Here is a 26,015-nt window from a genome sequence, read left to right on the forward strand (position 1 = left end):
AATGATGTTATTTTGTCCACATGATTTTTGTGGCAACCGCTTGGTGCGCTGCAGTTTGTTCATTATGTCCAGCGCGCATAGCAGAAATAAAGTTTCTCTGTGTTGAGTGTGTTGTGGGTAACACTTATAAAATGCCTAAGAAAAGGTTATATTCTGAAGAAAGCCTAATTATGAATGGATCAATATGATGACAGTAAACTCAAGCAATGATAAATGCAACATCTACTTGTGAATTCGAATGTTTTCATTCAAAAATGGTGATTTCTTAAACCGGACAAACCATGATCATTTTTTGGGCAAACCATGATCAGAGGTTATCAAACCATGATCATAATTCCTCTTTAAGGAAAATCGTTAAAAAACATAAAATAATTTCAACAACTTATGGTAGTATTAACAACTAGAGACTTGGGGCTTTTCAACAAACCCAAACTCGTATCCATTATGTGTGATTTTCATGAAGAAAAGTCGATTTGCATTTACTAGTAGCGTAAAAACGCCCCAAATCGGACAAACCAAGATCATTTACCCTACTACTTTTCTCATCCCAAAACAATCTAAATATGGCGAATGGTCTCGTGAAAGATATTTAATTCACGGGCTAGCTCTCTCAAACTTAAATGACGATTTCCGAGCACCATTCCTTTTATTTTGTCGATGTTTTCATCAGTTGAAAAACTTGATGGTCGTCCTTAATGTGGCAAATCGTGTCTGCTCCGGCCGTCTTTGAATGTTTTCAACATAGTTGAGTCACAAAATGCACTTTGCACCATTTTCAACGTTTCGACACAAGAAGTTTGGTTTGCAACACAAAATTACACACAGTATTTTTAACCAATACAATTATTCATATCAAAAATCGTCGAGCAAAAAAAAAGTTAAGTTGTTCTTAATGACGCTGTAGACAAACTAAATGATAGGTCGTGCTCAAAATTGACATTAAAACCCTGACAGTAGTACCAACTTATAAAAAAATTGTATCTTTGGGAACTGGGACCGCCACTGATATTGTGCAAATGCTGTTGATGCGGGTTGAATGGAAAGCGCAGCAAGATCAAATCGGGACTTAACGTGTTAAAGAACCTTGAGTCAGTATTCGTACTCGCATTAGTTATTTATGTGAAAAACACCTTCAGACAAAATCAATCTCATACGCCTAATCTTCCATTGCGAAATGAGATTCGCACACATCCCTCTATCTGCAGTATAAGTCCATAAATTTTCCAAACAGTGAGTTCCGCAAACTCACTCCTCACGCTAACCAAGCCAACGATTAATCCATTTGCTACAGAAACAGAAGTGCTATTTGTTACGAACCAGCCATAAATCAAACTGCCTTATCAATCTATTTACCAAAAGGTGCAATCAATCGCTGTTTTGCGTCAGTTTTCCCCCTACATATGTACCTACCACTCTGCTGGCGATAGCCTTTGTTTCGTAAGTTGCGCCCGAGTGTTATCCAATAGCACGGCAGCAGATGATGTAAAAATTGGTTGAAAAACAAGGAAAGCGAAATCACTCCCGAAATGCAGTGATCATATTTCATCAGACAAACGGTCCGCGGGTGTGTATGTGCTAATGCCTACCTAGAATGTTCATGTTCCGAGAGAGTAGGAATGTACAACACAGGGCACGAGTGCAAGGCACTTCCTTCCAACGTGCATTTTGCTCTCCATACGCTCTTTTCGGTATACGGATTCCCGTAACGTAGGTACACGTGCGATTGGTTACTACTGGTGCAGGGCGAAAGCATGTGCATTTTCGTTACGTATGCAAGTCGGATGCATCAACGGTTATCCTGCCTGCCCGGAATGCCCATACGTTTCCGCTTAGGCACGGCAAAGTAAAGCACATGAGCGTGCGGGGCGCTCTGCGAACGATCTTGTGTGATTAATCTTTAACATCTTACGCGGACAGCAGCACGCCATCCAGCCGCCCCCGTTCACACCATGAAAGCATCGTCGTAAAGGCTAGAATTCCTGACCTGACTGTAATCAGATACACTTTTACTGCAGCGTGGGTGCTACTATTAGATCACCACACGGAAGGCTTTCCATATCGCGCTGTACGTTACGCCCCGACACGCTACATGGCATATATGCATACACATACCTATGTGTTTGGGTAGACGCTACCGCAGCGATATCCAATATGTTACAGCCAGTTTAAGTTATGAGCGTCGAGGGATTTCTTAGCACAGGATCAGCTGCATGCTGGACTGCTGGAAAACTCTTCCGCAGCTGGGGAAAAAGGATAGATAGGAAAAGTTTGTCGGTGAAAAACGACGGCTGAGCCAGGCAATTGATGATGGCTAAAAATATATTTGCCTTGGAGCACCATTTGAGCTCTAAAATGTTCTGTGGAAAATGTGTAGGGGTGTGAAACAAATCGCATGTCATAAAATATTTTCTATCGCATTGTTGAGATGAAGTGGATCTCCAATTTAGAGTCCTGTCGGTAACAAACTTGCACCCGTTTTTCTTAAAAAAAAGATAAATTTGTGAAGTTGTGTGAATATTGATAGTTTACCAAAACTCGACAAGTTGCACAATTTTATTTTAGTCTGATCAATCCCCTAGATTTAAGGAAAGAGTGCTGACAAAATTCAAAGGGTGCTTCCTGTTCTCGTCGGAATTGTCGGCTCGTCAGAGACTCACAAAATTTGGATGGAAAATGCTGTCGCAAAACTCTTCTATGAAAATGATCGATTAATGTTTTTCGAATGCATCGAACGCGTAGTCCTGAATACTACTCAAACATAATGGAGAGAATTCTGAAATATATCAACCAAACTCACGTCATCATCATCATTGTCAGACACAACTATTGCGTAAGGCTTCTTGACCACTTGCAGCAAACTTGATATTATGTAACATTGGAAATTTATTCTACGCGTAGAAGATAATGTTCATTCAATATCTTCATAGTGCTCATTTCCAACGAAAACCTGTCACCATATTTTGCTTCATGTTCACAAGCTGTTTCTCGCTAATTCGATTAAAAACAGACGTCGACGATCTCAGTCTTTCACTATTTATAGGCTCTTCTCGATATTTAGGACAACTCGACTTGACTTCAGTCACTATCAAGTCGAGCTAGATCACACAATACAAAATCCAATTAACGAATTTACGCAAAACTGCATCAGCTCATGCGACACCTACATCGGAGCTCAGAACCACAAAAGTGATGATATTTGTATTTCTACGCGAGATTCGGCCATTATTAGTTATATTTATATTTTTTCAATTTTTCATATAGACTTTGTCTAATTTGGCATTCGCCTCTGTACCCATATTGATTAAGTTTAGTGAGTTATCAATGATTCAAATATGATTGTACAGTTTGAAGTCTTTTAAAAAATTTAGTCCTTTTGCTTCCACTTTGTTACTAAAGATATCCCTAATATTGTTAGGTAATCCGTTTCTTCTCCTTTCAATAGCGTTTTTACAGCAAGCGAGTAGTATATGGTTCACAGTGATTGGACTGATCTGTAGCACACATCGCGGAAGCTTTCCTCTCGTGCAGATGCTTTTTATTGAACCAAGTATGTCTCAGACGCAATCCGGTCAGGACTATTTGCTCTCGCCTAGTTTTTCTATCTTTCCATATCGTAATGGTACCTTTAATGAGTTTTTGGCCTCTCGTATCTGCGTTGTTCCAGATAGTTTGATGATTTCGCCACGAAATCTTCTTACACCAGCTAGCCGCATCTTGTGCGGAAACCGAGTGACAAATCACCTTCGCATTTCGTCCCTCGCGAGCCATGTCATCCGCCTTTTCGTTTCCGTCGATTTCCTGGTGTCCAGGAAACCAGCATAGAATGATTTGTTTATCCTTCGTCTCTTTTACAATTTTTTGAATGAAAGGATGATGATTTCTTTTTCTATTTCCTGTGAGCAGCTTGCAGAATCGGTGAAAATTGCGCTTCTATTTTATATTTACCTTGTAGCTTTTGCAATTGCAAATACTTCCGCGGAATAAACGAAACATTGATTACCAATGCTTCCACTATGCCTACAATTCCAATTTCAACTTTGGATTGTGCTATCGAACCATCTGTGAACCAAAGGTCGTAATCAGCGTACTTTTTTCCACTAGTGATTGAAATAATTTTTAGGCAATAAGACGTCCTTGACCTGCTTTGACCCGCTTTTTAAAAAACCAGTCGATTTCAGGACACGCTTCATACCAGGGTCTACCTAGTTTAGTGTGAATTTTTGTGATCATATTATTTTTAAGAATTTTTATTTAAATTTATTTCAACCATTAAATGTCGTCAGTAAATGGTAAGAAAGTTAGATTTTTTGTATATTTACAATTGTTTTAACATGCGATTTGACAAAAGTCACAGATAATCTTCGAAATTTTTAAGTTTAATAATGCATATAGGTTATGAGTACTAATTTTCGGGCATTTTTCAGAAGCTCATGCTATAAATGATGGCGATGCAATCGATATCAAATGTGGTTGATTGATATCATTGTTTATACAGGGGATTCCGTTTGACCGATAAGAGAAGGATCTGCAGTATTTGAAGCGCAACATATGCCAGCAACTGTTTGCCTAGTAAAAACAATGATTTTCTAAGCTTTTCACCGTATAAAGAATCCTTGAAACCGGGTAATTTGAAAAAAAATCTGATTTTTCTAAAAAGTTCAAGCGAATTTCAAACCAAAAAAAAACCTAGCATTACTTCACTCGCTGCGCCATCTGGTTGTAACTCTAACGTAGATTCGATAATAGGCAGAATTCCGTCGTTTCTCATGAACATTAACATAGATGTCAGAAGTGAAAAAAATTATTCATATCGCGAAGAAATTAGCAGACATTGACAGAAAATCTCGAGAATGAAATTAATCAATCGATATTTCGAATTTAATAAGCCGTTTTTGGAGGCACTCAGCTAGGTAGATCTCACCGATTATGGTGCCTCTGGTAACGAATTGTTCAACTCCATTCGTCACAACATTAGGTACTTCGAAGCGAATATTGACAGCAGCTTCGTGTAAAGTTTGCAGGTGCGCGTTTTGGCAACACTCTGCTGGCGTTCGTCCCGATTTGTGAAGCTCTGAACCTTGTACGTTTTCAATCCGGACCGTTTCATGGCCCTCTGGACGAAACTTTGCGAAACATCAAGTTTGTTGACCAAGTTTCGCGTTAAAATGTTGGGATTCCGCTCGAAATGAGCAATCACATATTCATCTGTACCGGAAGGGGTAAAAATCTTTTTCATCTGTACTTTTTCTTTTAAAAATCTGTACCAAATTTTTTAACACATAAACAACTGTAGTTTGTGAACGAAATGTTATAAAACTTCACACATAAACTAGTGACAGATGAACCTCTTGAAATGAATCTTGTTCATTTTAGTGGCGCCTTCTGTTGAAAAATTCCAGGACTTTTAAGCCCATGTTATAGGCCATCGGACAGCGGAGACAGTTGATATGGTCATGGTTGAGTTATTTATAGCACAACATCCCGATGTTTCTTGCAGAGCAAAGCAGTTGTATGGATGCACATTTCTCATAGTAATTGAAAATTGTAAGAAGCTTCTCGAATTGAACTGACGGTCGAGATCCGTGGATCTGTATTTTCATTACATTTCTCAAGAAATAAAAATATCAGCAGACAACTTCAATAATGTTAACTTCCCGAACTCCTGCCGATCTCCAGTTGATTTTGATCTCACTATAAAGGAAGAAAATCGAGACATTTCAATTTTCACTGTTGGTTCAAGAATCAATGGATCCACTGGTTTTGGTATCTTTAATGAACATCACATTAGCTTCCATAAACTTGAAAACCCATGTTCAGTGTATGTTGCCGAATTGGCTGCAATATATCACGCAATTAAGACCATTGAGTCCTTACCCCCTGATCATTATTTTATTTTCTCGGATAGTTCTGGTTCAAGAATCAACGGATCCACCAGTTTTGGTATCTTTAATGAACATCACATTAGCTTCCATAAATGTACAAGTAGTGTACAAGCCATTCAATCATTGAAACAATAGACGAAAGCATCATATTTTCTTATAAAAATTAGGGATGCATTGAATATTCATGTTGATAAAAGTATCCGAATCACTTTCATTTGAATTTCTTCCCATTGCTCTATTCCTGGTAATTAGAAAGCGGATACGCAGGGCACAGTTTTTGAAAGACAAATAGCGTATCGAAAATTCTTCTCCATTTCCCGACAGCAGTCACTCACCAGTTGGCAAAACCAATGAAACAGATCTTGGAAGATGGTTATACTCTGTTATCTCCAAAGTTTCACCAAAAGCCTAACTTTAGATCTTGACAGAGATTTTATTAGAACTTATTAGAACATGTATGGGAAAAAAAGACCCTCGATATGATTTTACTTTTGGAATTAGAGTCAAGTCAAGGCAAACAGTTTGGGCTCAGGAAGTTTTTTTCCTTCAAATGGGACCCTCCATCACAGCTTAAAATATGAACAAGTGAAAATTGCTCAATGATAATAAAAATTGCTCAATGATAATAAGTACAACAGGTTTTCAGTCGTTTTCTTCAGCAAATTTATGCTAATTTTTGTCCCTTCAATTCTCTAACATTAAGGTTTCATTTGCATCGACTCGATTTCATATATTTTCAACAGGTAACCTTCAACCATCAGACCTTCTGGTTTTTCCAATCATAATAATGTTCAATCTTCACCTGTTTTATTGCGTTTACAGAATTTGAAAGCACAACCGCCTAGCGGCTGCCAATTTTCGAAACAAACAAATACCCAGGTACATTCCGACTTGATTCCGACTGCTCATGTCGTGGGAGAATCACCCAAACTTCCGTTTCCTCAATTGGCGATCAATTCAATTTGTTTGTCGATCGAATTATCCCCAATGATAGATCTCGTTTGTGTGTCGGTTCTATCTTATTCGTTGGCAATTGTTTCATGGTTACGCATTGGTGCATTAATCTAAGGGCCCTTGAGTGATCTCTGTCGATTGACGGAGGACGGTGGATAAACGAGATGCATCCATATGAATGTCAAAGCGGAACCGAACTGTGGCCGGCAATGACAATGCATTTCTCTCCGACCTCGAAGCCGAGGCCGAAGGCGATTAGCTGTCATCCTTTCAATTATGGAAAAAATATTGTGCGGAAAATTTCAAACAAAATACAAGCTGCAGACTTTACCTCGGCTAAACGGGACTAATGTTGGTAAATAGAAGGCAAATAAATAAAAATAGATTGAGACACAAAAGGATATTCTGGAGGTCCAGTTGTGGACACACAGGAATAGAAAATAAGAGGATAAAACGAGCTGCGAGAATTGCTTCTTTTTTTTCTTCCGTCCGCCGCAATGGGCAAGCAGTGAAGAAACCAAGAGGTGATGAGACACAGTCGAAAATATGGATATAGAGAATAAATAGAGGCAGTGATAAATTAACGGCAATTTCCTCCAACAAAGGGACCCCTGGGAGCTAAGCCAAAACCAATCTATCCTGCATCCGCGTGCAGAGCCGACGGCTCGACGAGGATGTGATTGCAGGAGAAAGGTGACAATGCAGCGAAAGTAGCGGGCTTAGCGTGCTGCAGCTGGCCCACAACGTGATCGTGAGTGAGATTTTAACAAAATAAAAATGTTACAAACGATGGAAAAATCAAAGCTTAAAGCACAAGCTCGATATTAATACAATAATTCGCAGCATCAAACCAACAGCAATGGTACAATACAGATGTATCTCACAACGCCTAAAGAAATATAGTGAGACAAGACAATTGGCCCAAATAACTGAGCCCATCCCAAAGCACGGCTTCTGTTGACTTGGAAGCTATGGCCAATTGTGGGATTATTGCTATTTACCGCTTATTTTGTCATGGTTTCGGTCACATTTTCTGCACAGCTTTGTTTTTTTTCTATATCTATCGTACCTCTGTTTTTTTGCTATGCGGATTGGAACGGGTCTGTGTTCGTCGTTGGGGGGTTTTCCGCAGATTGGTTGGTATACACACTGCTGCCTCTCAATAGCTTCATTCATGCGTAAACGGTTCTTAGCTTGAAATAGGATTTCCTGCACGGTTCAGCTGATCCAAGTAGTCGTTTGTTATTGCATTAGGAGAGCGTTTGCTTTTGGTAGTGTCTGTTGTTGCGCCGGTGGATCACAACTGTGGGATTTGGCAGTAAGCTCTTTATTTTACATAGCCCTGACACACTGTTTAACTGTTCAGAGCTGGCAGTGGAATGCAAATTTCCACTATTCCAAGCTTCGAAATTTTCCGCATTTGAGAATTAGTTCAGAAGTTAAACGAATAACGACAGCTATTTTTCACTAAGATAATTTCTCTCGGCTAAATTTGAAGCTGTCGGTCCATAAACTGAAATTATTTCCATAAGAATATAGGAAATAGAAAAAACATCATATTCATACATCTAACTCTAACTGGTAGGAACAAAAACCTAGCAGTGAAAGTATCTTCAATCAATCAATCATCAATCCTCGTTTCACAGTGATTCTACTTCTGTTGCTTGATCCCAATTTAAGTGCAGTCAATTTGTGTCAATTAGATTTCCAGCGGGATGCAAGGGAACAAAAAATATTTTGAACATACAAACTCAACCCAATGATGACAACTTCAAATGCATGCCCCTTCGCCCTGTACTGTGTAAAATGTGTTTATGAGTAAATGAGATGATTAAAAAGGGTTAAAAGCTGTTTGAAAGCGGATCAATCAACACCGCCAATCAACTAGCGCCGAGGGACATCGAAAATTGGAGGAGAAGTAGAACTGGCTAGGGTCCCTTAGAAGATATCACGTCCGCTACCCATCGCTTCTCACTTTTCCCAGCCCTATTTAAACTAATTGTGTTCAGTTTCTCTGGTGTACTCATTACGCGCTTTTTATAGACTAAGTGGTTACATCAATATTTGTTTATTTAAACCCATTTGAACAGGGTCGGCACAAACGGCGTCGGTGGCGACAACGGTGTCATCTGGCGTGTTGCCTTCGGTGTAAGTAATCAAATTACACGATCAAACCTCCCGGAGAGCATCTTCGTCAGCACGTGCGCCTCTCGTTCGTGCCCTAGAGGGCTTCCACCGTAGAAACCGAAATCGGTCGGTCCAACTCTACGACAAAGTGAGTGGTAGTAAACGGATCAGATTACCTAGCAGACCTTGGCAACATGTTTTAATTTGCTTAATTATCAGAACTTAACAGGGATTCTTTTGTAGCTCTGCATCCAAGGGTAACAATGTCGCCACTCCCGCCACTATAAATAAATGGAACACACACAACATGTGCGCACGTCTGCATGTGCAGTCTGCTGCATCCGGTTTTGCTCGCTGCGTACTGTCTGTCCTCGTATTGAGGGGTTTAAGGATTCGGATGCGCTATTTCCATCGCCGTTCGATCCGTCGTTTGTGTGGCTCAGAAAGGGGCGATAATAGGTTTTTGATGTTAGAATTCGCAACGGGATCACTCCTGGGGACAGACATCTGGAAACTACAATTCGAAACACGACAATTTGCCTCGCACCTTTGCTTACAATCATTGGGCAATTTTATTGATGGCTGCATTGAATGATATTTCACCCAATGATTACACAATTTAATGTTGGTTAACGTAAGTACAAATTGGTTGTTCATTTCATGCAACATAATGTTTGCGCTTTTTTTTTGTTTTGCATGCTGTTTTGACAGCCACATACACTTCTTGTTTTGCAGAATTATATTCCAACTAAAAATCAAGCTATTAAGTCATATATTGAAAACTAGTAACTGATCAATGAAAAAGGAGAATCTAATACCTTTGCGATGAATGCTATTACCACTGGCCTCGATGAAAAATATCCTGTATCGGTTTGCTAGTGCTGTCCCAAACTCCCCCATCCTAACTAGTGATGTGTCATCTGCTCATGGGCTGTTCAACTGAACCGCATCATCATAATGAATGGATTCGGATCACCCAACAATCAAAGGAACGCAGCTCTTCAACTCATAGCAGAGCAGCGAAAAATTTCACGTGGACATGTGAAAAAACTGTAAGAAATACATTCACATCTATATTTTAAAATTAAAAAAAAACTTTCACCTCTATATTTTAAAATAAATGAAATCGTTCCCCTCACCATGAGTTCTCCATATTTGTCAATAGAAGGATTGTGCTACCTGATGTTTATTTCAAACACATGCCAAATTGGATAAAAAAGAGTAGAATTCGTGATTTTTGAAAATGTTTGAATGCAATTTCTATGGAAGTAAAAGAGATAGTAATTTCACGTCAGAGAACGAATCATAGATCAGTTTGAGAGAATTAATTTGGTTGATCAAGACAATAAAAGACAATAAAAGTGAAGGCCATACACAATACAATTCATTTATTTTGAATGCGCCAACGCAAATTTAATTTGAACTAACAGCACATACCACGATCTCACGATAGAACATATGGGAGTGCTTCTCGCTGCTAGCCCGCGACTTTTATACATTTCCGATTGGCTAATGCATCACGAAGGGGTGTGGCTTGCAATGTAGTTTTCGCTTCTGCTTTCTAGTTCTAGTTTGGTATCAATCAATGGGTAGGAATCCATACAAAAATGATTTTAAATGATCTATTCATCAAAAAACTTAAAAGCTGTTGGATTTCAGACAAGAAATACGATTTATATCAAAAGTAGTGGTAACATCCATACCACTTCCGACACTCTTCCGAAATGGAAGTAAAGTAACGAAGCAGTCGGAAGTGTTGAATGTCACTATAATATAATGCACAAATGAAAAAAAATATATCACGACCACACTTAACAAACTACCTCTAAGGAGCTGAGACTATCAGAACAAAAATAAAAAATGATCTGGTGGCAAGGTTTGAATATGTAGTAAGGTAATGTATATTGCAGTCAACTCTGAAAAAAAACACCGAACAGGATAAACTGAGCTTTCGGAATGTGAAGAAGCTGATATTGAATACACCAAAGCCTGTAGATCCATTAAGGTTAGACCTTCTTCTTCTTCTTAGATGGTACCAACATTCCTAGAGAAACTTCGCCACCTCATCGTTGTATTACTTACGTTATTATTATTAGACCTTAGGTAAGATTTCTATGCCAAATAACACGCCTTGAATGCATTTTGTCGGAGGTAAATTTCTTTGACGAAAAAATCCCCCCACCAAAACGGAAATCGGACCCGAACATAAACTTGTCATAAACATAAAGCTTGATTCATTTAGAATCCGGAATCTCAAAACCAGTTGTATCTCGGGTTGGTTAAAAGTACAAAAAAATAATATCAAAATGCAGATAATTTATTGTTCTTTTCTTCGAATACCTGGTGACTCTATCAAAGTTTGAACTCTCTGTTGGTCAACCTCAGCGGCCATTTTATTCCACGATCGCTTCATGTTTGCCTCATCCCGAGCCACTTCAGCACCTTTCTTGAAATTCCGCTGGACAATTGCCCAATGTTTTACGTTTGGACGGAATTTGGGGGCAATTGGGAGGATTCAGGTCTTTTTCAATGTAATCAATCCTATAGTTACGCCAAATCCCTTGTTAAATCAACGAATTCCTGGCAAATTTAACAGCGAAAACTAACTTAAATATGCTGGGGATATCTTCTCTGGTAGTGGACTTATAGAATTTCAGGCCTGGGAGTTGTCCAAACCCCATTTTCACGTGAGTTTCGTCATTCATAAACATGTATCCTTCGTACTTCGTCAAAACTCTGTTGTATACAGTGCATTCAAAAAGTTCCGGGACTACAGCGCGCTAAGATCGGACGCGAATTACTTTCCGCTAACTTCTGGCCAGCTACCGTTTCTGCCTTTTCAATAGCTATTTTCTCGATTCAGTAGCTAGTTTTGGCTGATAAAAGTAACGTAGTGATTTTTTGTTGCGTCACAAGTTTAATTATGGAGCAGAGAGCCGTCATCAAATTTTGTGCCTCCAGGACAAACAGTGAATGCGGTTTTCTACAAAAATGTCCTGGAACGATCATTGGCACGGATACGGCACGTGCGGCCCTACCAGTACCGAGAATTTACATTGTGGAGAATGATTTTTGCTTCATGATAATGTGCCCGTGCACACCGCGATTTTGGTAGCGCAGTTTCTAGCTAAACGAAAGGTGACTGTCATCACCCATCCCCCTATTCTCCGGACCTCGCCCCGGCAGACTTTTTCTTATTTCCCAAACTAAAGAACGCTATGAAAGGGGACCGTTTTATGAGCTCCATACCGGCTGAGCAGTTTAAACGCGCCTACCGACACCTCTACGAGCGTTCAAAAATTTGTGTGAAAAGAGAAGGCCTATATGTAGAAAACTAATATCTAATCTTTTGAGTAACTCGTTTTTTTGTTTTGAAAGTCCCGGAACTTTTTGAATGCACTGTGTACATATTTCGAGGGCTTCTTTTCAGATTTTGCTTCAAGCTAATGTTTTTTTATAAATACAACCATCTCTGTTTTTCAGTAGAAAATTCAATATCCAATCTACAGACCCCATGAATCAAATTATCAAGAGAAATATGCACGGAATTATACAGATCATTTTTTCAGGTTAAACAGAAAACTGGAACTTCATTTAGATGGAGTTTTTGAAAAAGAACCTCAATGGAAACAGTATCAAACGCATCTTTGAAATATTGGAACATTGCACAACGGACCAGGAGGTGCATAGCATTAAGAGCTCGACAGTTATTCTCTAGGCAAAAACTGTCTTAGACAAAGTTGTTACATATAATAGAGCGCTCATTCTTATGTTATCAAAAATAGGGTTACCAAAACTGTCCATTAAATAAAAAATCTAACTTTCTTATCTTTATAGATAGAGGTAAACATATTTCGACAATGTTGTAGTCCCAGTTATTTGAGACGTCTTCTTCTGTAGGAACATTGTACCACTGCGACCATTAGTTTGATCTATTGTAGTGACGTCTTTGTGGAACAAATTTTTTTCTATCTCTTGAAATAACCGATATAGCGCCGTTTTTCTATATTGCGTTAGGATCACCATTAAAAACTTTTATATTTCAAATTCTACATACAAACTGTCTTCGAAAGACTGTTAGAAGCGAAACAAGAGACACATTGCAAATGAGCACGCATTAAAGCTTTTCGCATACGCGGCCCGGACCGAGAAGAATATAGATTCACGTTTATGCTCTCTTTTTTACTCTTAGAAAACATTTTCCAACTTCATTTTATGATGAGGTGTAATATTATCACACATTTATGCAACAGCACCAGTAGCAATGTGAATAGAGTGATCGTGTAAAACAGCGTTGCATTCCAAAGCATTTTTTTCTGCCGAAGATGAAATATTTTCTGCCAACATATGATTTGAAGCAGCCTTGAGCATATCAGCGAAGAATCGTTTAGAACGATCCTTAAGTAACTGTTGAGTTTAAACGAACGGGACCGGAATATACACTCGATATTCATCGGTGAACAAAGCACAGGGTGCGGCAGCATAACTTTCTTTTTTAAAATGCGCGCCACTCAGTTTGTTGATGTCATAGCGGAGCACTAGTGGTCTCGGATACTGTAAAGTTTTGTCCCGACACCGTTCAGTCGCCATCATGCGTTGGAATAGTGAGGAGCGTGCCTTTGCCGTTGAGGTTTACTTTTCAAGCGGATGTTCGGAATCGCTTTAATTTAGCCCCGTTGGCTCCCGTCCCAGACCGCAAATCAATTGTTACATGGGTCACTACATTCAGACAAACTGCAAGTGCGACAAAAGGAAGAACTGGAGTCCCTCGGCCCGTTAGATCACCTGAGAACATTGAAGCAGTGAGAGCGTCAATGTTGCGATCGCCACGGCGTTCTGCGCGCAAACACGCATCTGCCCTTGGACTGTCCGATCGTTCTGAGAGAAGAATTCTTCGTGATAATCTTCATTTTCATCCCTATAAGATGGCGATAGTGCAGGAACTATCAGAACGTGACTTCAATTCTCGGATGAACGCGTGTGAGCTTCTTCTTGATGTCGTTCCCGAGGGTGCTATTGTTTTTTTTAGCGATGAAGCCCATTTTCATTTGTGTGGGTCGGTTAACAAACAAAACATGCGCTACTGGGCTGACACCAACCCTCGAGAATTGCATCAAAAGGCTTTGCATTCACCCAAAGTCACAGTGTGGTGTGCAATTTCCTCAGCTGGAATTATTGGTCCCTGGTTTTTTGAGGAAAATGAGGTTACAGTGACAGTGAATTCGGACCGGAATTCGGAATTGCTACAAAATTTTTTTCCCACGGCTAGAAAATTTGGATTTGGGGGACACTTGGTTCCAACAAGACGGTGCAACAGCACACACTTCAAGAGCATCGATGGCTGTTTTGAGGGAACACTTTCCAGAGCGCCTTATCTCAATTAGAGGCGATTTGGAATGGCCGGCACGCTCTCCCGATCTGTTCCCTTGTGATTTTTTTCTATGGGGTTTTTTGAAATCCCGTGTTTATGTGAACCGTTCATGAACCCTACAAGATTTGAAGACCAACATCCAAGAAGACATTGCCAACATAACATCTGCTATGCTAACAAGAGTCATGACAAACGCCAGAAGTCGGTTTACGCAATTTTCAAAACAATTTAAAGAAAAACTTTAGACATGTACCTACATTATAAAAAATAAATAAATATTTTCCGATACATACAATAGTTTTTATTGAGTTTTGAAAAAAGGAAGTTATGCTGCCGCACCCTGTATCATTAACATCAACAAAATGAAGTTTGTTCTTATCCACTTTTGTTATTTGCAAAACACTTGGATATTTAGACTTCAGGTCTTTATAAATTTGGGCCACTCTTGGTTCCACTTTGGGCCGGAAGAATACCAGCCATCGTTTTTTCCGAAGCGCTCTGAACATCCGGGTACTGTTTAATACGAGAAGGGTTCATACACCCAAAATTATTTTTAGCACATTTTTTTGGCATCTTAATTTATTACATTAAATGGGCCTAAAAATAACAGAATATGTCATGTTCCCTAAATACTTGTATAACATTCGTATAATATATGTTATCGCAATATAAGAAAATATGAGCGAGCGAAACAAGATACACATTGCAAATAAACTCGCAATAGAACGCGTACTTTCGCGTACTTTGCCACATACACGGCCTAGACCGAAAAAGATATATATTCAGTTTTTGCTCTCCTTTTTACTCTTAGAAAACACTTTCTAACTTCATTTTATAATGTTGCTATATGGATCGAGGTCTTGTATTCCAGCCGGCCTAGCTTCGATCCTCATTGATATCGTATGAACTTTTTTTTGGTACAATCCCAAAAGAGATGAAAAAAGAAAATACCAAGCGATGTTTGCTCCCATACATACAAACATTTTAAACCTTTTGAGACAGATGTTTTTTTTTTGCTCATTTGACGCTTCAAGACACGAAAAGACATTGTTTCTGCCGAAGATGAAATGTTTTCTGGCAACGCTAGTTCGGGTGTAGGAGGAACACTCACGAGTGCTCTCGTGGCCGAGTGGTTAGCGTCATAACTAACATGCCGGGTGTTCGGGTTCGATTCCCGTTCTGGTCGGGGGAATTTTTGGTCAAAGAAATTTCCTCCGACTTGCACTGTGATCACGCGTATTCTAGAGCTTGCCACTCAGAATGCATTCAAGGCGTGTTATTTGGCATAGAAATCTCAACTAAGTACTAATAAAAATGACGCAAGTAATACTACGTTGAGACGGCGAAGTTCCTCTAGGAACGTTAGTGACATTGAAGAAGAAGAAGAAGAAGGAACACTCACGATATGAAGGTTCTGTGAGGAACTAGATGAAATCTGAACTGAAGGATTCCTTTCCTTCCATTTATGAAAAAAACAATAAACTAATTTGAGAGGAGAGACTATAGATAGAGCGATTAAAAATCAAATCAATATTAAACAATAACAGTAATAATGAAAAAAATGGGTGGGTTATATCTATGATATAACCACAAGATTGACGTGGGACTATCCTTATTTCTCCGCATCAGAAGATTCTTCCCTTTGGCCTTCAGTTAACACGGGAAAGTAACTCGTATTGAAACACAATGTATATGCTTGTTAGACAATTCATAGTTATAGAAAATTTGATCGAATATTTTATTTTATCTTGTTCAGACAGAGTGGACCAAGTGCCAGAGAGTGAAAATTTGTAATTATCAAACTAAATGGTTGATTTCAAATCCAACCGTGGTCTTTCACTGACTACAGGTACCCTTTTTTAAAATCTCGCTAACCCGTTTGTCATTGTAGCATATTTTCAGAAAATCATGAATCGTACTTGAAAAAACATACTAATCGATTATTTTTGGTAAGTAAAATACTGTTTCAAGCCATAAAACCGGTTTGTTTGGGGGAAATTCTACTTAAAAAATTATATGATTTTATCATACCATAGTTCATTCATAGTGAACCAAGTCTCTGAATAATATGATTTTGTTCAGTCAAAGTGGACCAAGTACACATAGCCAGTCGTAAAACCCTCTGGATTGACCTCCTTCATAAGGTCTTTTTTGTCATAATACCATCATACGACCTTGCTAAGAGCTGTAGAAAAACAATTGGGGAGAATAATTGGAACCCGCTAAAACTACACAGATTAAAACTTTGAGAACGATTTACTTCAAATCATAATTATGTTACTTAGTCCGGTTTGACTGAACACCGACCATATATTATATGGCGTATCTTCCAGGTGTTCCTTAAATTTGATTCGATGTATGAAAACTATTCTCCCAACATCGGAATATGTCTACATGCTATCCCATAATTCTACGCTGTTTCAGTATGCAAGATGTATTGACAAGTTCCTGATACCGGAAATAAAAGTTGTCACTATCCTGCCACCACGCAGACGACAATGTTTACACAACAGTGGCGGTGAAACTTTGAACAGCTTTGTAGGTAAAAGCGCACAAACTATGTGCAAACGTCACACACAATGGCGACCTCCCGGAACCAAATCCAACATTCGGCATGTGTGTCCGTATCCGTACAACTCACAAAACTGACCTTCTGCATAACACTAATTGTACCCAAACAGATCCGCTCGTTGTATCTAACTTTTTAATTTTGTTAAATAAATTATCTCGGAATGAGGAGACAGCAAAACAGAACATCGGAGACCTCCAGGTAATCCCGGCCACCTATTGCTGCCGGGGAGCTGTCTCAAGCAGCATTCTCGGGGAACCAGGCGGTCCAGCATAGAGAAGATGGACTTTTTTGATCGCCGCCGACGACAATAGAAATGGCGATCACCGGTGTCAGAAATCCAATATAAATTAATTCGGCTCTATTTATCTGAAAATGGAGGAATTACGAAAAGTAAACATTCAGCGAGAAAGAAAAAAAACTTTCAACAGATCCAGACCGGTTCGGAGAGTGTCCTGCCGTTTCTTTTATTGTATCTTTGTGTGTTACACGTACAGACGTGACGTTTTGTTATCTTAATTTTATAACTTCTCTCCTTCAAAGTTGTAACATATTTTCGATTTTCTTTTCCGTACGATCCTTCCCACATCTTGTCGTCTGTGTGAAACCCGCCACCAGGTCGAAGGGCACTACACAGGCTTGGCGTTTTCATTCAATTTAGCCATGAGTTATTGCAGTCTATACATGGCCTTTCATACGGCTAACTCATCCGACCCAATCTGTTGACTCTAATGAAAACGCAAGTTGCCATCAAACAAACCTCCCATGAGTAACTGACCTACATCAGAAAAAAAATCCTGGGCAATGTAAAAAGTGACCGGGACAGCATCAAGGAATGCCGCGTTTCGATGAGTACCTACATCGTAAATGTAATCTTTAATGTGAGTCACCTTTTTGTAGCTGGTTAGTCGTCTCAATTTAGCTTAATCTTTTGGAAGCGCCAATGCAGTACTAAATTCCTTGTAGGAATTTCGTATAATATGGTGAAGGAATGGAGAAAAATTCTATTAGCTTTTGAAATCATCCAACGAGCGAGAAAGAAGACACTTAAACGACAACAGGTAAGAACCGACGATAAAAAGATCGTAAAAAAGTGGCGTGAGAATCGGTTATATCAACAAATGTCCTGATACTTTCACCTCTCAATCATTTGACCGCTCTTCGCTCCCCGCAAATACCCGTCGGCGTTATTACCTCTCCTTCTCCCGGAGATTCGGTTTTACGACCACACATGACAACTGTGGTGAGACAATAAACAATTTAATATTTTCAAGGCTTCATATCACTTACCACATTCACAAAGTCCTGGAACGAAATGGATTCCGCCTTCGAGGATTTCGCCTTCAGGGCACGATCGTAGAGAATATCGCGCTTGTTGGGTGGAACATTGGCGAGAAAATCCGGCGATTTTAGCGCTTCAATGAAATCGTCCACCGGTATTTCACCGAATCCTTCCGGATCGAACTGGAAGATTTGTTGGTTGATGATGTTAGATTTTTTTTCCGAATAGAGACCCGAGAACTTACCGCATCGAACAGTTGTCGCCATTTGTCTTTCATAAGCTCCCTGCGGATTTCCGCCTCATCGTACTCGGAATTCAAATCGGTGTGGTCCGTCTCGTAAACAGGTTCCCCATCGGCACACTGCGATAACGTTCCAATGCTACCGAGCGAACCGGCAATCGTCGAGATATGCTCGATATCGGCCAAAGTCTCCTGCTGGCTGTGGCTTGCTACATCGACCTTTGCAACACTACCTCTATCAAAGCCGGACCACATCGCTTCCGCTTCTACTCAGCTCACGCATCACGATTCATGTCCCAAACTAGTGTCAACATATAATCACTGTCACCGAGTCCTACGCCGCTGGAGCCTCATCCCGGTTTATAAGCACAAAATTTGTTAAACTAATCGGTGTGTTAATATCGACAACATTAAATTTTAGCACCACTGGCTAGCGCTCTCTGGTAGCCAATTAATTAACTGGCGCACATAATATGATTCACAAACATCGATGGCACGTGTTAGGCAGTGTTGGGTGATTGTTGCGAAAATGCACACTTCGCACGATATAAATTACCACTTGTCACGCAAGTTCTCATGTCCTGTATAATTACTGCGAAAATAAAACCCAATGCGGGAAGGTTTCACGCACTCGGGTCGTCGTAATATCGTCGAGTAGGAGGGTTCTGCGAATCGACAAGAGAAAATTTCGACTAATTAGTTACGCATAACTAGGATGTTTTCAACGGCAGAATCAAATGACTATATTTGTTTTTCTATAGATGTATGGGGATGAAAATAAGCTTTGAAGATTAAAACATTTTGTGGTCGAACTCGGCTATTATTTTGAAATGATTCTAACCTATCGTAAAGCACAAATAATATAGGAAACTAGCTAACCCGGCAAACTTCGTCCCGCCCAACATTTGTTTTTTGTTAATAATACCTTCAAACATTCACGTTTTCTTACTATAAGCAAGTTCATGGGTCCAATCGCAGAACTGTTCATTGATTGATCTTCTAATCGACCCCGTTGAATTTACTTCCTACTACAAAATATCTAGTATTTCTAACAAAACTCATCATTATAATATCAGAATATTTTCAGACACAATTCTCGTTCAAGATTTTTCAACCACTTGCAAATAACATGTTTCTCCGTTACATGGACTAAATGTTTTATACAGAAAATATGATAGAATAAAGACAGCCCTAAATCGAACAATTTTTTCCCCTCAGAAAGGTGGGAGAAGTGTTGAAGCACTTTAGAAATGTTTCTTGCCCTCTAAAACCTCCACATGCCAAATTTGATTCAGTTTGCTTGATTAGTTCTTGAATTATGCAGAAATGTATGCTTCATTTGTATGGCAGTCCCCCTCCTCAGAGAGAGGGGAGGAGTGTCTATTCACCATAGAAACGTTTCGTGTCCCCTAAAATAATCGCATGGCAAATTTGACTTCATTTGCTTGATTAGTTTTCGAATTATGCAGCAATTTGTCTTTTATTTGTATGGCAGCTCCCCCTTAGAGAGGGGGGTGGAGTGTCTAACCACCATGAAAACATTTATTGCGCCCTAAAACATCCACATACCTAATTTGGTTTCGTTTGCTTCATTAATTATCGAGTAATGCAGAGATTTATGTTTCATTTGTATGGCAGCTCATTCTCAGAGAGGGGAGTGGAGAGTCTAAGCACCATAGAAAAATTTATTGCACCCTAAAACTTGCACCTACCAAATTTGGTTTCATTTGCTTGATTAATTTTCGAGTTGAAATGGGGTCAGACCCCCCCCCCCCTTAGAGAGGGGGCTCAAACTATCACGAAAACCTTCTCCGGCCTAAAAAATCCCTGCATACCAATTTTCATGTTGATCAGTTCAGTAGTTTCCGAGTCCATAAGAATCAGACAGACAGACAGACAGACAAACAGAAATCCATTTTTATATATATATAGATTCAAAAATTGAAAAGAAAACAATAAAAACACATAACTGTGTCTGTGTTCATCGATGAAATGCTCAAAGATCGGTTCATCTTGTGAGCTAATAAAAAGAATGTCATTAACTGAAATATAAATTTGTGTTCATACTGATTCATGCAGTGTATGCTAAAATCCTAAAATTTTGTGTTCGAGTTGACAGTATAATTAAAATGAAAATACTCGGAATGATTCCTATCATCAAGGTATACACAGAACGTTGTATTTCTTTTATCAGCAGTTTTAATTTCCTTTCAAGTTTAAAAATTTCATTGAGTCATTGATCTGTTACCCACAACATATATTGGCGTGTTGTTCCAATAATACTGAGTCTGAGCATTGGTGTTATAAAAATAATACAAGGTTTTGCAAAATTACATAAGGTCTGTGATGTCTGTGATGTTGGAATAAATAAATTTCCAAATTCTATGAATTCTATGTTAGAATTTCAATAACAAAATATGTGGAAAAATAAGATAACTGAAAATCGAATCGTGTTCCAATAAATAAAAGAGACAGTATTCTTATAATAGTGGAATATGGGCCCATAAAAGTGGAAATTGAATTCCTTTTAAAATAGTACTTTCCACGCACTGCATTGACCTTAACTACTTATTTCACGTCAACAAATATCCACCAATTCCGTACAGCGTTATGAATGTGTTATGGATGGGCCCGAACAAAAACTCGGCCGAAGGCGATTTTACAAGTGTAATATTTTTCTAAGAAGACTAGTGTAAAATATAATTTATTTTATTTTTATTTTTTATCCAAAATATATATTTTTATTAAGGCTCATATGGCGTCAACCTGACGGGGCCGGGAGTTCAATATTTCGACAATGTTTGCCTTATAACTATGTTAGTAATATGTAACCGATTACTCGCGGTTGGCTCGAGGTTAATATTACAAGTGTTTTCGTAATTGTGATGTTGCTGTCTCCAATGCTCTGTACCTGTGCCCGACACGGGATACTTCCTTTTGGGATGCAGCTGACCATTAATCAGCAACGCCCCCTAGTCTGTACCCCATATCTAACGTGGTGCGTCTTCTCGACTCGAGGAATCCAGGATAGAATGGTCACTAGCCGGCGCAAACATCAGCTCGTGTAGAGTTGTCATGAGCGGTACAACCTTTGGCTCTTGTTGAATGATCAGTGGACTGCACAACCTTTGGCCCGTGTATCTGTAAAGAGTGTGTGTATGTATTGCCGCGACTAAGTAAAAGTTTATAGATCGGTTAGGAGGGATATGAAACAGGGACGCAACGAAGGAAACATCATTAAACGTTGACATCGGCGTTTCTGAGGAACAGGTATAGATGAAGCAGAAGATCAGGATCACGGCTACCTAAGATATCCCGGACGGGGATATCCGATTGTCTGCCTTTTGCTCTCAGTGCTCTAGAGAGCTGAGAGCGAGCAGATGCGCGTTTAAGTTGTAGTGATTGGACATAAGCCGAGATATCACGCGAATGAAATCACGACCTACATTCAATCCCTTAAACCAAGCTTTCGTCGAAACCTTAGGGATAATCGTGTGTAACCAGCGACCGAACTCATCTTCACTCCACATGCGCTGCCAACTAACGAGTGTGTCCTGACGAGGAATGTGAAAAAATTCGTTATAAGCAATTTGCCTTTGAAAAAGTGTGCCTTCTGAAGCGCCCACCTTAGCTAGCGAGTCCGCTTTCTCATTCCCCGGAATCAAGCAATGAGAGGGAACCCATGCTAAGGTAATCTTGAATAATTTTTCGACCAAAACACTCAATAGATGTCTTATTCTTGTTAGGAAATAAGATGAGCGTTTATCAACATTCATTGAACGGATTGCCTCTATTGAGCTGAGACTGTCTGAAAAAATAAAATAATGGTCGATGGGCAATGTTTCAATGATCCCTAGTGCGTAGTATATCGCACCCAGTTCAGCGACATACACGGAACAAGGATCTTTGAGTTTGAAAGAGGCACTGGAATTTTCATTGAAGATGCCGAAGCCAGTGGACCCGTTTATGAATGAACCGTCAGTAAAGAACATTTTATCAGATCTAACTTTCCCATATTCTGCCGAAAATATCGGCGGAATAGAATCGGAGCGTAGATGATCTGGGATTCCATGGATTTTTTGTCGCATGGACAGATCAAAATTGACAGAGGAATTGCAAAAGTATGGGAAGCAAACTTGGTTAGAGATGCCCGGTGAAGGGTGCACTTCATGGGTAAGGAAATCATGGTACAAAGACATAAAACTTGACTGAGGAGTCAGTTGGAGTAGATTTTCGAAGTTATCAATCACCAATGGATTCATGATCTTGCAACGGATGAGAAATCTGTAGGATAATTCTGTGAACCGAAGAGTAAGCGGGGGTACTCCTGCCAAGACTTCGAGACTCATCGTATGTGTCGAATGCAAACACCCCATTGCTATACGCAAGCAACGATATTGTATTCTCTCCAGCTTGAGAATATGAATCCTGGCAGCTGATCGGAAGCAAAAACTGCCATATTCTAACACTGATAATATCGTTGTTTTGTACAACTGAATGAGGTCTCCTGGATGGGCGCCCCACCATGTTCCGGTTATTGTTTGGAGAAAATTGATTCTTTGCTGGCATTTCTGTTTCAAATACGCAATGTGTATTCCCCAGGTACATTTAGAGTCAAAATATACTCCAAGGTATTTGAAAAACATCGAGTGCTTGATCGTTTTGCCGGATAGGTGAAGCTGGAATTGGGCGGGTTCGTGCTTCCTAGAAAAAACGACCATTTCGGTTTTCTCCGTAGAGAATTCGATACCCAGCTTGAGAGCCCACGTGAACAGGTTGTTCAGGGTATCTTGCAAGGATTTTTGCAGAACGGCGGGATTAGTACCCGTGATGGAAATAACTCCATCGTCTGCAAGTTGTCTCAGCGTGCAGTCTCTAGTTAGACAATCATCTATATCATTGACGTAAAAACTGTACAAGAGGGGACTTAGGCAGGAGCCTTGTGGTAGGCCCATAAAACTGTAACGAGAAGATTTCAAGCTGCCATGATTGAAAAACATGTGCTTTTCTGACAGTATATTGTACAGGAAATTATTCAGAATTGGTGAAAGTCCACGATTATGAAGTTTCTCTGAGAGAATATCCATGGAAACTGAATCAAATGCCCCTTTGATATCGAGGAAAACGGAAGCCATTTGTTCTTTGCGAGCAAATGCGATTTGGATTTCAGAAGATAGCAGCGCCAGACAATCGTTCGTCCCTTTACCTCGGCGGAAGCCAAACTGCATATTTCACAGCAAATTGTTCGCTTCAACCCACTTGTCCAAACGAAGTAGAATCATTTTCTCTAACAATTTACGAATACAGGATAACATTGCAATCGGCCTATACGAGTTGTGATCGCAAGCCGGCTTGTTGGGTTTTCGTATGGCTATCACTCTCACTTGCCTCCAGTCACGCGGGACAATATTCAGCTCCAGAAACTTGTTGAACAAGTTCAGCAAACGCTGTTTCGCCAAGTCGGGAAGATTCTTCAACAAGTTGAATTTAATCTTGTCCGACCCCGGAGCTGAATTGTTACATGAGAGGAGGGCAATTGAGAATTCTACCATCGAAAAATTCTCATAATCGCATTGGAGCGGAATGTCGCGTACGACGTTTTGTGCAGGAACGGAATCGGGACAAACCTTTCTTGCAAATTTGAAAATCCAACGGTCAGAGTATTCCTCACTTTCATTTGTATGGTTCCAGCAACGCATTCTCCTAGCCGTATTCCAAAGAGTGCTCATAGCTGTCTCCCTTGACAAACCATTGACGAATTTCCGCCAATATCCACGCTTTTTTGCTTTAATCAGACCTTTTAGTTTGGCTTCTAGAGCTTGGTACTTTAGAAACCATTCCACTAATCCAGTTTTCCTGATTTTTTTTAAAGCGGATGATTTTTCAAGGTAGACCTTTGAACACTCCTTGTCCCACCAAAGTGATGGAGGACGACGTCGGAAAGTGGTAGCAGGAACACGTTTCTTTTGAGCTTGAAGTGCGCTTTCGTAAATCAAACTCGATATAAAGTTATACTCTTCGAGTGGAGGAAGTTCATGCATTGAAACAAGTGCTTCAGATATTGTTTCTGCAAATTTTCTCCAGTCAATATTTTTCGTGAGGTCATACGCAATATCGACTGACTCACGAGAACCTGATTCATTGGCGATCGATAAAATTATTGGCAGGTGATCACTACCGTGGGGATCTTGGATTACCTTCCACGTGCAATCCAGGGATAACGAAGAAGAGCAAAGTGATATGTCTAGCATACTTGCCCGTGCAGGAGGGTTGGCTATCCTAGTTGCTTCCCCTGTATTCAAAACTGTCATGTTGAAGTTGTCGCACAGATCATAAATCAACGTGGCACGGCTGTCATCGTAGTGTGACCCCCATGCTGTTCCATGGGAGTTGAGGTCACCTAAGATTAGACGCGGCTCCGGCAATGCCTCGATGATATCAAAAAACTGATGGCGGCCGACCATGGTTCTTGGAGGAATATATATCGTGGCAATGCAGAAGTCTTTGCCATTGATTTGTGTCTGGCAAGCGACAGCTTCAATGCCTGTCATCGATGGGAGAGTGACTCTATAGAAGGAGTGACATTTTTTGATCCCCAATAGTACGCAACCAAACGAGTCATTTCGATCGAGGCGAATAATGTTGAAATCGTGGAAATTCAGCTCGTCGGCTGAAGAAAGCCATGATTCACAGAGGGAAAATACATCACAGTTGGAACTATGAACTGAAAATTTAAATTGATCTAGTTTAGGGATGATGCTTCTGCAATTCCACTGTATTACAGTGGTCAAATCCTTGACCTCTTGCACTGAATCAGGCATCGAGGGAAATGAACGCTGCTAAAAAACCACATTTTTCTTTCAAAAATGTTCTCACAATCGGAAGCAAACATAATACTATGCTTTTAAGAGGGTCATTTATATTTAAAGCATTTAAAATGTTGTCCACCAGGTCAGAAAGCGCAAGCAAACCAGATTGTGGCTGTTGCCTCGACCGCGAAAATGGAACAGACGGGGTGGGTGCTGCTCCGGGAAGTGCTGAGGACCCCTGGTGCGTAGAAGAACCGCTTAAACCAGGAGGTACTTGCTTCGGTCTATTCTCAGCACGTTCAATTCGAGTTTTCATTTCAACTTGGTAAGTTTCGGTCGTCTTTCTGGAGAGTGATGGAAAAGAAGTAATTTTTCTTTTCCTGACGGCACCTTGCGATGTACCGGAACTTCCTGCATTGGGAGCGTCAGCAACAGGCTCGTCGTTCTGCAGAATGGAATAGGGATTGTCCTGATTCGTTGGTACGGAATTCTTAAGCATTTCTTCATAAGTCCGCTTGGAACGTTCCTTCAAGGAACGCTTGATTTTCTCCCCTCGTTGTTTGTACACCGGGCATTGGATAAGATCATGAGGAGTCCCGCCGCAATGAAGACACTTGTGCTCTTTCGCGCAAGGATTCTCATCATGGCTGTCTCCACAATCTGAGCAACGTTTTTTATTGCAACAATAGGCGGCCGTGTGACCGAGTTGCATACATTTGTTGCATTTCATTACCCGGGGTACAAACAACCGAACAGGTAAACGAAGTGCCCCTATTGCAA

General features: G+C 40.0%; 1 protein-coding gene across 1 annotated transcript in view; it reads right to left on the reverse strand.

The window, feature by feature from the left end:
* LOC129768839 (protein rhomboid) overlaps window positions 1–26,015 on the reverse strand; it is a 216,895-nt gene that overhangs the window by 175,205 nt on the left and 15,675 nt on the right. The window contains exons 2-3 of the mRNA XM_055770761.1: window positions 18,430–19,091; window positions 18,194–18,367 (exon numbers count right to left, since the gene is read on the reverse strand). Of these exons, the coding sequence (XP_055626736.1) occupies window positions 18,194–18,367; window positions 18,430–18,681 (426 nt within the window). The 5' untranslated portion in view covers window positions 18,682–19,091. The remainder of the gene's footprint in view (window positions 1–18,193; window positions 18,368–18,429; window positions 19,092–26,015) is intronic.

This window comes from Toxorhynchites rutilus, chromosome 2 (assembly GCF_029784135.1).
Source record: "Toxorhynchites rutilus septentrionalis strain SRP chromosome 2, ASM2978413v1, whole genome shotgun sequence".
Lineage (NCBI taxonomy): Eukaryota > Metazoa > Arthropoda > Insecta > Diptera > Culicidae > Toxorhynchites > Toxorhynchites rutilus.